Below are 15,576 nucleotides of genomic sequence, written 5' to 3' on the forward strand. Positions count from 1 at the left end.
AGAAGTTAGTGGAACAAAATGGTGAATACATTGTTCAATAAAGTTCTTGGTGAAAATAAAAAATGTGTCTTTTATTTTTACTTAAAAACCAAAGGAACTTTTTGGCCAACCCAGTATTTTTGTACTTCTTTTTATACTTTTGGTTGATGTATTTAGAAAAATAAAGAAGTCCCTAAATACTGAATGTAATAAAATAAATTCAGATTCAGTCTGTTCAGTATCATATCCTTGACTAGCATTATTTTAAACTAAATTTAAACTTAAACTAGATTTAAGGATTATCAGGATCTTCTCTCTACCATTGCCCAACAATCAGTTACCACAGCTAATGAAGACCTGACATATTGAAGGGAATTCCCTGGCGGTCCAGTGGTTAGGTCTCTGTGCTTTCACTGCCAAGGGCACAGGTTCAATCCCTGGTGGGGGAATTAAGATCCCACAAGCCACTCAGTGAGGGCAAAAATTAAAAAAAAAAAATTTCAAGTATTAAAAAAAATTATTGAAAAATTTTAGTTTTATACTTTAAGTTTTCAATGGAAAAAAATTTATAACTAAGGAAATTTAATTAGAGGAATATAGAGAACATATATTCTTTATAAAATTATACATTATATGTATTCATTAAAATAGCCTGTTGTTCAAATTCTTAGCTGAGTTCTTCAAAAGATGTTTAATATATAATAATTTTATTTATTATATCATTATATGTAATATTTAATATATAATAATATATTAAAATATATACATATATTCCATCTAATATATATGTATACATATGTATATTCCATCTACGTATGTATATATATATATATTCCATTGAAACCAGTTTCATGCAGGAATATTCACTGTTATGAAACTGTTGGCCAAAATTAAAACTCTAAAATACACACACAGCTTTTTCCTTCTGCCTTTTAATGAGATCCTGCCTAGATCTACCTGGAAGGAAACAGAAGCTTAAAACCCTTAACCACCTGCAAGGTTCAGGCAGCATTTCCTCTAAAACCTCGTTATCACCAACTGCTAAATCAGATCTATCCAAAAGGTAAAACAATGTCCTACCCCAAAACTCACTGCTCTCAAAGTTGTAAATTAAGGGTATTATTTACCTTAAAGACCTAAAATATCAATTCTCCTTTTGAAATACATTATCCAAAACTTAGAACTACTTTGAAAAATTAATACTTGAGAGTTTGTGACTCTTAAAGACTTTAAAGAAGATTCTGAAAAAGAATCAGAAGTATAGGTAGAAAATGAAATAACTTATCCAATCATCCCTCATGTCATATCAGTCCTTCTCATACCTCTGATAAATAGAAAGAAAGTGGCTGTCGTATGACATACAATAGCAAGAAGGAGGGGATTGGGGAAGAGAAGTCACAGAAACTATCAATGAGTCGTGGACTTTAATTACTACTTAATTTTTACTGTTTCTTGTTTATTTATTAATATTATTAGTAACTTTTATTATAGCACAGTTATATAGGGATGAAGAACAGATAAGGGACATTATATTAAAGCATTTAGGATTGTTAGCTGGTGCTTAGTTGTAATACATAATTAATATTTAGAACTGTTAGTTTGTGCTTATTGGAATACAAAACTTGAGTAAAATTTTTCAAGCACCAAAACACAAATAATAGCAAAACAAACTTAAGGAAAAAATTTGCTCTGGAGTCCAATTTTAAAAGTACATAGGTTAGGGCTTCCTTGGTGGCGCAGTGGTTGAGAATCTGCCTGCCAATGCAGGAGACACGGGTTCGAGCCCTGGTCTAGGAAGATCCCACATGCCGCGGGGCAACTAGGCCCGTGAGCCACAACTACTGAGCCTGCGCGTCTGGAGCCTGTGCCCCACAACGAGAGGCCGCGACAGTGAAAGGCCCGTGCACCGTGATGAAGAGTGGCCCCCGCTTGCCGCAACTAGAGAAAGCCCCTGCACAGAAATGAAGACCCAATACAACAAAAAATAAATAAAAAAATAAAATAAAAAGCAGTTTCTTTAAAAAAAAAAAAAAAAAAAAGTACATAGGTTAAAATCTTAGAGCTTAAACGTTAGCAATTATCTTAAAATTCCTCTAATCCAACCTTTGCAGAGCTCTGTTCTTCAGTATCCATGACAAAGAATCATCTACCCCCTGTTTCGAACTTTCCAAGGCAGAGAGTTCACTAGTTCCCCAAAGAAGCCTATTATTTCACTGCTGGAAAGCTTTAATTGTTGGGGGTACAGTCTGACTTCTTACAGTTTCACTAGTAGGTCATAATCATTACCTCAAAGCAACAGTAAAGAAGCCTGTACTATATGCTACATAAAGGCCCTTCAAAAATATTTATATATAAATGTGCAGATTCAAGGTATGATTCAAAGGAAATAAAGGAGCATAAGTCCTTAGAATAATGTTCACAGAACGTCATTTAAGTCATTCTGGAGGAAGCAAGAAAATTCAGTTAAGAATTACTCATTTAATGTATTATAAGCATTACTAATACAGGTAATCACAGTTAAAGAGTTTTAAATTTTTTCAAACTTCAGTCTTTCAAGTCCAATCTTTATAGTTTCTGCCATAGTCACAACTCTAAATAATACTTTTCTTTAAATTAACTCACATCATAAGTTAAATGAAGTATTTTAAAAGGAAACTATATTACAACTGTAAATGGAAAACTACTATCTGTCATAAATAGAAATAAACATTCAAAATAAATACATAACTCTAATATATCAACCTATTATCATGTCATGTACCAATGGTGGTACACATTTCATCCTCTGAGAGGAAATGGCTTAAACTGTCTACTATTGACTTATTTTTGGAAGCATATTAAATAGATATAAACTTCTTAAAATTTTTCACAGAACTTTTCAGATGACACATATTTGAACTGAAAAAGGTTAAAATCAATAGGAGTCAGAAAGATCCTGACTCTACACTTAGCTGTGTGTCCTTACCCTCATTAGGCCTCAATTTTCACATCTGTAGAACAGGGATAAAAAAGAGTAGCTACCTCATAGGGTGTTATAAATTAAATAAAACCATGCAATGCTAGGTATGAAGTGAGCCACATACATGTTAGCCCCAGTAGCAATATTACTCCTACTGTTATTTCTACAGTTTACGAAAATCTCAAACATTACCCATCTCCCACATAGCCCATTTTAGGTGGCCTAGAAGTCAAGGCCTTAAAGATACTATATTACATCAGTAAATATAAAATACATTAATATATTTACTTTCTAGTATAAGAAAGTATTTCTGCATTTCTGAGACTCCTTGAAATTGCCATGATACTTCAAAATCCAACAGAGCATTTCCATATTTACCTAGTACTACACATTCATACTCATGTAGATTTCATAAACTCTTAATATTAATTTAGAGAGTTTTACAGTATTACACTTACATATTTAGTTTTGCAAAGCTCTCTTGTGCATTATGCTTTTCTCGTTCATATACACTTTCAACTTCTTTGAATTTATTCTTGATCATTTCTAAATCAGCAACAGCTTCTGCTTGGCTGGCCTTTTCTACCTGCAAATCTCCTTCAAGGTCTCGAATCTGTAACTACCAGATGACAGAAAAGTAATTAAAGCAAGAAAGGAAACACTAGCACCAATATCAAATTGAGTAGAATACTTTATCAAACAGCAGATTATCATTCATCCAAACAAGTCTTTCTTTCTGTTTTTGGTTTAAAAAAGGAAAATAAACAAAAGGCAATGTATTCCCTTTCTCAACATGTGTAATGGAAGAGAAGAGTGGAAGAATACAGACTCAACTGTGCTATGAAAAGGGACAGGCGGATACAATATAATGCGTCCCATCAAAGTGCCTAATTTTGATCTACTAACCCATTTGGACATTTTTTTAATAAACATAATAAATTAAGTGGTTTTTGAAAACTAGAGGGAAGTATCCTTCCTCTCTTTTGAGAAACATTATTATATGAACATCTTTATAAGCCTAACAAAGTTAACAGATCTTTTTATACCTGGAGATTTCTTACTGTAGAAAAGCAAAATTTTTATTATCAAATAATACTATTTGACTAAAATATTTATGTGTCTAGTAATATGATATCTAGGATTTGCTTCAAAATAATCTGGGGGTGGTGGAGTAGAAGAGTGTTAATATTATAGATAAAACACAATTGTCCTGTGAGATAAGTCTTGAAGCTGAGTGATGGGTACACGGGGAGTCCATTTTACTGTTCTCTCTACCTTTGCATGTACTTGAAATTTTACACAACAAGACATTTTAAAAACTAGATTCCCTGTATACGCCAACAGTAGAATAGATAAACAAAGTGCATATCCATAAAAGAATAATTTGTAGCTATAAAAAGGCTACAAAATAACTTTTGAAAAGCAAGTTGTCTACGTGTCTCTGTGTAGTGTTAATACATATTGGGAGGAGCAGAGTCCAGATTATTGTATGCAGTATGCTATATTTTAGGTAAACAAGTGGAAAAAATAAGGATAGACAGCAGGAAAGAGAGAACAATAGGAGAGACAAGAGTGAAAGCAAGAGTTTTTGATCGCTAAATTTTGTTTTAATTTTTGAACTATGTGAATATTTTATCTGTTTAGAAAATTAAGTTAAGAATAAAAAAATAGCTTGCTAAAGCTCAAAAAAGGAGGGCGGTAGGAAAAAAATGCTTCACACTAGATAGAAAATGGGGCTTTAGAACAGTAAGTCTCAGGTTTGAGTCGCAGCTCTACAAATCAACTTATATGCCCTTGGGCATATTAAACTCCAAAAGCCTGAGGTTCCTCATCTGTAAACAGTAAATACTAACAAAACAATAATAATAATAATATACAGACTCTACAGGGTGGCTACAAAGATCTAATGAGACAACATTTATTTAATATTAATATGTATTTAACATTAAATGTAAATATATAATAACTATTTAATAAGTGTTTAGATAAATATTTATTAGGCACTTAATATGTGCCAGGCAATGAGCTAGTGCTCACGGTATATACAATCATCATGAAAATACACAGTCTCAGCTCTTGTTAGGAAAGGACAGACCATAAGAGAATATAGGCAAGTGCTTCCTGCCACAAAAGCAGGCCCAAAGGGCCATGAAATCAGAAAAAAGCTATGAACTCTGGGTGACACAAGCTTCCCAGGGATGGCAAAACATAACCTGAGTTAGGAAAAATGAACTCACCAAAAAATGAAGCGTAGGAAATATGAAAATGTTTCATAAACTAATCCATACAAATAGTAATCACCAGAATTATTTCTAATTATCCAAAACTACTTTGGATTAATTGAAACACTTATTCTCTTACACTAAAGTAAGGAAGTAGAATAGATATGTAGATACAACTTCATACATTTTCAAATTTGGTCTTTTAAACTTTATTTTTCTTTGTTGTTATTATGTCTAAACCCGGTGTACAAGTAAAAATTAATAAGTCCAGGAAACATTTTCTTCTATCTACATTCTTTCAGAATGTAGATATGTATGCTCTTTCAGAAACTATGCACATTCAATCACAAATGATAAACCAATCCATCTGAAACAAAAATAGACTTAAACAATTCCAAGTCACTCTTCTGAATCTACTTTCTCATTTTTATGACATAGCATCCAAACAAATTTAATAACAGAATACTTCAAACATATTTTTAACTACCATTTATAGTAAGATGGTGATTAATTACAACTCAGTAGTCTCATTTGCTTTTAAACTAGTCTGAAACTGAAGTTTACTGGGTGTACCTCACTAAAAATACTTGTCAATATTTATAGATATATGATTCAAATACACACTTCTGCTTTTTTCCTAAGTTATAGTACTAAGTTGGGTATCAAATATTAATTTTTAATTATACGAGTAAAAAATATACATGTTAACAATTTTCATTTTTATACCTATTAACTATATATTCCCAGTGATATAACTACAATGAAAAACTTAATTTTGAATTCTACTTCTTGCATGAATTTAAAACTTCAGCCTTATTGCTTATTAATGCCATTTTGGGTAATCCAATCATTTTTTTCTAAAAAAAAAAAAAGCTTAACTTACACAAATTTGCTTTACATATAGATGCCCTCAAATACATGGGTCTGACCACCTAGAGGGGTGGGATAGGGAGGGTGGGAGGGAGGGAGATGCAAGAGGGAAGAGATATGGGGACATATGTATATGTATAACTGATTCACTTTGTTATAAAGCAGAAATTGACACACAATTGTAAAGCAATTATACTCTAATAAAGATGTTTAAAAAAAATACATGGGTCTGAGAATTTTGCAGGTAAAAGGCATTTCATTAAAGATAAAAGTAAAAAACAATTATTTTAAAATTCTCACAAAGTTAGTTGCATCCTAATTAAGACCTGTTTAAATAATAAAATAAAACTCTGCAAATTCTATTAATTAATTTTTAATATAGGGGAAAAGTCTAAGTCTCTTTTAAAAAACCAAATTAAATTATGGACTTAGACTTATGGAACTTTAGGTAAAACTATTTACAACAAAGGTTGAGGGTCTGACTTGGTCCACGACAGTAGTTTGCCAATCCCCAGTTAAAATGCCTTTGCTAATCTTAGAAGTTCCTTCTCATTCTCTAAGCCCTAGGGAAAAGGACACTTTCCTTAGGATGCCTTCATTCAGTTCCCCTCCCAGATTTAAGCCTTCTCTTTATTATGCTCCCATAGTACTTTAGTATTTAATATTTCTACCTATACATCAACATATAGGTACACAGTATCTCTGGTAATGGAATGTTTGAGTCCCAAAAGGAACTCATTCACCTTTATGCCTTCAGCTCTTAATATAGTGACAGGTGATATGCACAGGATATGCACTCAATCAATGAAGGTGCATATTTTTAAATGTTTTCAGAAAGAAATTCATCCCAAGGTTGTTGATAAAAGAACACTCTGATCAGCAGATCTTCCTGTAACGCGCCAGATGGCAAACACATTGGACTTTGCAGAACGTGAGGTCTCTGTCGCATCTACTCCACTTTGCCAAGGTAGCACAAAAGCCACCACGGACAAGATAAAACTTCATAAGCACGCTCAGTGGGTGAGATTCAGCCTGTGGGGTGTAGTGTGCCAGCTCCTCTCTAACAGAGTAAAGACTATCTTCAACTATATCATTATAGTAAATAGAATAATGCATGTCTTAACAACATGCTACCTATTCTAAACGCACACCTTAGTTCTCTGAACATAATGCTGTTTCTCCCAGCTTAATAAAATCCATAAAAAAAAATGCTGTTCACATTTTACCTGAATAATTTCAGAATTAAATTTCGATTCCAAATGTGCTGCTTTCTCTGCTTCAATATCTTCTTCTAATTTCCTCACTCTTAGAGTAGTTGCCTGAAAACATTAAGTTTAAACATTGGAATTTAAATTGAATATAGGCCACTATATTGTAATTAACACTTTGGATGACTATAGCCTCATTTTTTCATTTGCAAGAGTATAAAAGTCATGTTAAAAAAATCATGCTCAGGAAGAATGCTCCAGAGCTTGTTTTCTTTCAGTTATACTTTACATGTAATAAATTACACATATTGAAATTGTATAACTTGGTAAGTTTTGTATATATACACCCACGAAATCATTGCCATAATCAAGACAGACAAATATTTCCGTTACCCCAGAAGATTCCTTGTGTCCCTTGGTAACCCCTTCATCCAGTCCTCACCACCCCACCCCTAACCCCCAAGTAAACACTGATCTGCTTTTTTGTCACTATAGATCATTTCCTGTTTTCCAGAATTCAATATAAATTGAATCACACAGTGCATACTATTTATTGCCTGGCTTCTTTCTCCCCACAAAATTATTTTGAGTTTCATCCATGTGGTTGCACATACCAATAGTTCACTTTTTACTGTTAAAGTGTTCCACTGTGTTGATACACCGCAATCGGTTTATCAGTTCACCTACTGATGGACATTTGAATTGGATGCTATACAAAGGAATATATATAGGGCTATATATTAGGGCTATACAAAGGAATCTTCTATGAGCAATTGTGTATAAATCTTTGTATGGACATACACTTTCATTTCTCTAGGATAAATAGTGAAGGACAGAATGACTGGGTCAGATGGTAGGCATATGTTTAATGTTTTATGAAACTGACAAACTGTTTCACAGATTGTTTCCAATTTCATACATCTTCACCAACACTTGGCATGGTAATCTTTTGGGTTATTTGGGGGCAAGGGTTAGACATTCAAATAGGAATGTAATGGTATCTCATTTTAGTTTCCATTTTCATTTTCCTAATAACAAATGACATTGAGCATCTTTTCAGGTATTTATTTACTATCTGTATATCTTTTCTGGTGAAGTTTCTGCTTAAATCTTTTTCTCATTTTTTAATTGGGCTGTTTGTTTTCTTATTATTGAATCTTGAAAATTCATTATATAATCTGGATAAAAGTCATTTGTTGGGTATGTGATTTGCAAATATTTACTCCCAAATATTGTCTACAGCTTGTCTTTTCATTCACTTAATGTTAGTGTCTTTCATATAGCAAAAGTTTTTGTTACGACAAAGTCTAATTTATTAGTTTTTCAAGCTGGAGTCAGCCCCGCCACACCTAGAGTCCTGTCTGTCAAATATAGATAGTTCATCAGTGAAAGAGAAAGACAATAGTAATTTAATTTCCTTTCTTAGATAAAATTTGGGCAAGAAATGTTTCTATTCGTTATACTTATTCTGTCATTTAGCCTTAGCGAAAGGTTTTTTTAAATGCTCGGCTTGATTAAGTTGATTTTTCCTCTTTTCTCCTGCCATTTCTTTTTTGCATACAGACAGAGATGGTAATGTATCACAACCAGAAGGGGCATAAATAAAAATAGGATAATCCAAAAACTAATCAAGTGGTCTGTGGATAAGTAAGAAATGACTACACTTTTCCTTGAGCAAAACATATTCCTATAATGTCTGCTACAGTGCAGAGCATAAACACAAAAAAGGTGAAAAAAACCCAAGTGCCCATCAACTGATGAATGGATAAACAAAATGTGGTATATCCATACAATGGAATATTATTCAGCCATAAAAAGGAATTAAGTACCAACACATGCCACAACATAGATTAACCTTGAAAATATATGTTAAGCGAAAGATACCAGACACAAAAGACCACATATTAAATGACTTCATTTATACGAAATGGCCAGAATAGGCAAATCCATAGAGACAGAAAGTGTCTGAGTGGTTTCCAATAGCTGGGGACAGGGGAAGGAAGGAATGAGCACTGACTGCTAATGGGCATAAAGTTTCTTATTGGGGTGATAAGAATGTTCCAGAATCAGATAGTGGCAATGGTTTCATAACCCTGAACTGCATACTTTAAAAGAGTGTATTCAGGGCTTCCCTGGTGGCGCAGTGGTTGAGAGTTCGCCTGCCAATGCAGGGGACACGGGTTCGTGCCCCGGTCCAGGAAGATCCCACATGCCGCGGAGCGGCTGGGCCCGTGAGCCATTGCCGCTGAGCCTGCGCGTCCGGAGCCTGTGCTCCGCAACAGGAGAGGCCACAACACTGAGAGGCCCGCGTACCGCAAAAAAAAAAAAAAAAAGTGTATTCAATAATATGTGAAGTATATCTCAATAAAAAATAAAAAGAATCCCTAAGTGTAGGAACCAATGACATTTCAAAGAAGTGATCGCCACCTATGTCAAGCTTCTTCATTTCTGTTTAAAAGTTCCTCTCAATGCTGACTTTGAATCCTAGAACAAGGGATCCCCACTGGTTGTAGGTATGAAGCATGATACATACTAGATCAGAAAAATTCTTAATGGTTAGCCAGATTAAAATGAGTATTACCCTAGGGCCAATACTAGTAAAAAAAAAAAAATTTTTTTAAATGTAATGCCACAAGATGAAGTTCCTGTCCTTGAAGAACTAAAGTCAACTTTCTCAATATTAAAAATCCTTGTGTTAGGTTCTGCAAGTCAGAAGAAGTCTAACCAGTGTCAAGGAAATAACTCACAGACATTGAGAATAAAGGATCAAAACAGGCAAAAAGATAATAAAGGGCAAACAGAAGAAACCAGTCTAATAATGTTAATATATTCTTTCATATTCCAAAAGGCATTTACATAGTTTTATCAAAATAAGTGTTATATTTTATTAAAATACAGAATATTCAGTGGTTCCATGATAAAAGAGGCAAGTTTTCATTTTTCATGTACATGTTGTCATATTAATCAATTAATCTGATTTCACTCCAAAAGTCACGAAGACTTTTTTTCTGCCTAAACCAAAATCATACGGGTTGAAATAATAAACCAGAGATCCCACCTTTATTTCCATACCTTCCTGTTTTAAATGAAATGTCCAGAAGAAAACAAATCGATAAACTGTTTATTATTATTAAAACAATAAATTAATCAGTAAGGACAGCAAAAATAATCTTCACATATTTAAACAAATTTCTTCCAAGAGTGCGTTTTGTTGACATAATTAAAGCCCTCCTAATAAATACTTTTTAAAAATTTTCTAGTCTGCTGAATTAATTCTTATCTCCAGCAGAGGGTGCTAGAGGAACATCAACTTGCTGTTCACAAGTATTTTTCTCCAATATCAACTAAGAGAACTAGTACAACTATCATTATCTCCAATCCTAATATAATCAACACAGCAAGAGCGGAAAGCATAAGAGAATTCAGATTAAAGTACAAAATCCAACACAAATTCATATATACCCCCGGCCAATTTAACTATATATAAATTTGCCTGTAGTACAAGGATTACACTATATACTGTCTGTTCCCTAATACTATGAACATCAGAGTTATGTGACACAAAATGGTCACATATTTTATCATTTATTAGCTGGATGTCACGTCCTTTCTGACTGCAATATACTGCCAAGAGATTTTTATTCCAGTAAATTCTGTGTTCATTGTACCCAAATTTTTTAATTTTTATTCCAGTAAATTCTGTGTTCATTGTACCCAATTTTTTTTATTTTATGATTTGTATCTCACTAAATCACAGTAAGCCCAATTAGACAGTCTACTCCACTTAAGAAAAGTGAGTGTTCATTCTTTGAAGAGGGTAGCATAGAAAACATTATTTTATCATAACACAGGGCATGAGCCGCCAACTCCAATTCACAAGCAGAACTAACAAAACACATCCAGACCACATTTGTTCTCCACACCACATCTGCTCCCATGGCTTCCATGGGCCTGTTCCAAAGTTTCACAAAAATTATGAAAACATATGTGTTCAAGGAATTTGCTGAGACACTGGGCAAAAACAGCTCCTACTACATTCTTACCTCCTCAAACAGAATATGCCCAGCCCAGAGGATATACATGAACTTAAAGGGATTAGTCAAGCAGAAAAACCTTGATATATGAAATTTAGCCCACTAAAATGGACATCAAGAAAAACAAGGGAGGAAATATCACACAAGTACCTACCAATCAGAGACTTCTCGGTAGTGTGTTAGATAGTACTGTTTCCAAAACAGTTGTACAAAGTTTACCCCAGAATATCAATAGCTGTATAAATAGGAAGTGGTTGTTTATTTAACTATTGTTCCAGATTTTATCACCTGATATTTCCCATTAATGAAAACTCTTACAAGTAACCAATATAGTAATAAGCCATCTTCAAAAAGATGATTCTAAGGGACTGATTAATTCTATAATGGTTATTTTAGTGGTAAGTATATGTATTATATTTTAGTGGTTGTAAATAATATATTAAGTGTGTGTTAACAATTAATGACAATTAACTACAATCCTTATTCCCTGTGTGGGAGAAAACAAGAGTAGTTACTATACTTGGAGCTCTTAAACTGAAGATCTCAAAGTATTTTTTGTTACCAAAATAAATATCTTAGAGAGTCAGAATCTCTAAGGAACAGAATTTACAAGCCACAAATTCTGTTTGGCATGGTAATAAATTAATTTAGCATCTTTAAAGTCATCTTTACCTTTTCTAGCAGTAAAAACTTCAGTATTTAACAAAATTTTTAATGAACTTCCAGTTTTAAAATCCATTATGAACATAAATACAAAAATGTGTAAGACTTATAAGCACAATAGTATAACCCAGGTGATTTCATTATTTACCTTTTATAGTTGGTAATCAACACAAACAGGTGTTTAAAAATCATTCCTACAAACACATGATGGCTTTAAAAAGATGATTCATATGAGGTTGCTTCACAGACAATACAAAAGGTGAGAATCATTTTTCTTTTCCTTTTTCACTTGAGTATGGTATATGTGTAAGTAAAAAACTACACTCTACCCTTCTTTATGTTACCATAAATAGAATATGACTGACAGAAGCAATTCAGAATTTATTTGCAAAGACTGCTCTCTCTCCACTGTAATCTTCACGAGATTCTTCAGTTCACTCAGAATTAGGTTTGCATCTTCTCTTTTCTCTTTTCTTATTGAGTTAAACTTATTTCCCATGATTAAAAAAGAAAAAAAACCTCCCCTATTTGTAAAGAGGTTTATAAAAGCCACGGATATTTCTTTTTCCAGTTCACTTTTCCCTTGGTTCTCTGGTATCCAGCACCACATTTAGAAAATTGGATTGGGAATCTGTTACTTTTTTAATCTAAGAAAACATTGCTCCATGTTAAGATAATTAAGCCACACAATAGTCTATAGCATATCAGATTTTTAAAAATTTTTATACACACACACACACACATATAAACTTCTTTGGCCCAGGCACATAAAGAAATCACCTCATGTGGCACATATATACAATAGAATATTACTCAGCCATAAAAAGAAACGAAATTGAGCTATTTGTAATGAGGTGGATGGACCTAGAGTCTGTCATACAGAGTGAAGTAAGTCAGAAACAGAAAGACAAATACTGTATGCTGACACATATATATGGAATTTAAGAAAAAAAATGTCATGAAGAACATAGGGGTAAGACAGGAATAAAGACACAGACCTACTAGAGAATGGACTTGAGGATATGGGGAGGGGGAAGGGTAAGCTGGGACAAAGTGAAAGAGGGGCATGGACATATATACACTACCAAACGTAAGGTAGATAGCTAGTGGGAAGCAGCCGCATAGCACAGGGAGATCAGCTTGGTGCTTTGTGACCGCCTGGAGGGGTGGGATAGGGAGGGCGGGAGGGAGACGCAAAAGGGAGGGGATATGGGAACATATGTATATGTATAACTGATTAAATTTGTTATAAAGCAAAAAATAAAAATAAAAATAAATAAAATAAAAAAAAAAGAAAGGCAGATAGAAAAAAAAAAAAAAGCTGAACCACTGAAGTGTATTGTTCCTACCTATAGGGATATAGAAAATTATCTGGAATCTGACAGATTAATAGTTGATTACTTTTCTTAAATATCATTATTGCTTTGATATTCAATAAAAGACATTTGAATGATTAGAATTCAAAATGAAAAAAAAAAAGAAATCACCTCTTCACGAAATGTAACTGTGGAAGCTTCATTAAAATTTAAAACATTTATTAGGCTAAACGTCTATTAGTTGCTTTAGTCTGATATTACTGACATTTAATAATGTGTTCTACTAAATTAAAATTTTAACAATTTTCCTCTTTATTATTATTTTATTTTATATTAATCCTTTTTTAAAAATACCAATGATGATTATAAGTACCTAGAATTACTAGTACTTAATGTCTCCACAACTGAATGTAAAACTACATAAACTGCTTTCTAGGAATTTAACTTCTCCTTCATTATGTCATCATCTGGTCAAAGAGCCAATACAAAATACATTCACTTAAATATAAAACAAAAATTTGTAAGGTGTCTAAACATGAAGAATTGTAGATAAGTCACAGGACTATACTTGTCCACTTAGAAAATTCTTATAAATAGAATAAAAATAGACTCTCTGGACACCCTCAAAGCTTCAAATTCCCCCAAAGCAGAGACCTGGTATTATCAAAAGTATTTACAGAGTAGCTAAGAAAAAACTCAATATAAAACTAGTCTAAAACAATTTTATATTTACAACATTAATCAATTTAAAAAAAAGAAATTGGGGCAAGTAAGTATTTTACAAGAAAAAAAAATCAATACGGAGTTATCCAGAAACAAATCCTAAAGTTTAGGCATTAGACACTACCTCAATTGAGTCAAAAGTGACTTATCAAGAATCTTACCAACAAAAATCACTGTTACCTAGCACTTCTTCATACCTATAAGGCAATTAAAATGTTTTTAGTGATGATCATAGCGTTTTATAGCATCCTAAAGTGTCTTCTAAATGATCTTTTTAAATTCTAAGTATATTCAGAACTTTATTCTAATCCTTTTCTAATAGGCCATCCACAAACTACATGATATTAAAAATGATGATATAAAATATGATGATGCGTTCCTGAATTTTCTGGCCTGAAAAAATGTTCAGCACAAATGACAAATAAGCTAAAATACTACTTGGAATATAATCTCATTTTTAAATTTCTTTCTCTAACCTCATATAAAATTAGACCATGTGTGGTAAGTGTATGAGTAATTTATCTTTGCCAAGTTCAAGTTCATAATCTGGCATTATTATTGAGAGTTCCTATACACTCCACATCCCGTTTTCCCTATTAAAACATCTGACAATCATATAGCACAAAGAACCCATTAAAAACATATAATGGATCTGAACACCTATTTCTCCAACGATATACAAATGGCCAATAAGCACATGAAATGATATTCAGCATCATCAGACAACAGAGAAATGCAAAGCAAAACCACGAGATACCATTATACACCCACTAAAGTGGTTATAATTAGAAAGACTAAAAATAACAAGTGTTGGTGAGGATCTGAAGACACTGGAACCCTCATGCATTGCTGCTGGGAATGTAAAATGGTGCCTCCACTGTGCAAAACAGTCCGACAGCCCCTCAAAAAGTTAAACATAGAGATATCATGTCACCTAGCATGCCCACTCCTAGGTGGAACTGAAAACATGTCCACACAAAAACTTGTACACGGGGCTTCCCTGGTGGTGCAGTGGTTAAGAGTCCGCCTGCCGATGCAGGGGACACGGGTTCGTGCCCCGGTCCAGGAAGATCCCGCATGCCGCGGAGCGGCTAGGCCCGTGAGCCATGGCCGCTGAGCCTGCGCGTCCGGAGCCTGTGCTCCGCAACAGGAGAGGCCACAACAGTGAGAGGCCCGCATATCGCAAAAAAAAAAAAAAAAAAAAAAAAAAACTTGTACACAAATGTTCATGGAGGCATTATTCACGATAGCCAAAAAGTGAAAACAGCATAAATGTCTATCAACTGATGAATGGATATACAAAATGTGGTATATAATACAATGGGAGATTATTTAGTAATAAAGAGGAATGAAGTGTTGATACATGATACAACATGGATGAATCCTAAAAACATCCTACTATGTGAAAAAAAACACCAAAGACCACATATTGCATGACTCCACTAATATGAAATGTTCAGAACACGCAAATATATAGAAGCAGAAGTAAATTAATGTTTTTTTAGGGATGAGAGGGATGGGGAAAGAGGAGAGTGATAGCTAATGGGTGTGGGGTTTCTTACTGAGGTGATGAAAACATGCTCCAATCGACTGTAGTGATAG

General features: G+C 33.5%; 1 protein-coding gene across 3 annotated transcripts in view; it reads right to left on the reverse strand.

The window, feature by feature from the left end:
- The window catches only part of CCDC171 (coiled-coil domain containing 171), a gene marked incomplete at both ends in the record, with an annotated part of 355,055 nt that overhangs the window by 273,318 nt on the left and 66,161 nt on the right, over positions 1-15,576 (reverse strand). For all 3 annotated transcript variants that reach the window (XM_079707044.1, XM_079707043.1, XM_079707042.1), the window contains 2 exons: positions 3,397-3,557; positions 7,257-7,349. In XM_079707044.1, coding sequence (XP_079563170.1) covers positions 3,397-3,557; positions 7,257-7,349 — 254 coding nt within the window. The remainder of the gene's footprint in view (positions 1-3,396; positions 3,558-7,256; positions 7,350-15,576) is intronic.

The sequence above is a fragment of the Hyperoodon ampullatus genome (genome assembly GCF_949752795.1).
Source record: "Hyperoodon ampullatus genome assembly, chromosome: 6".
NCBI lineage: Eukaryota > Metazoa > Chordata > Mammalia > Artiodactyla > Ziphiidae > Hyperoodon > Hyperoodon ampullatus.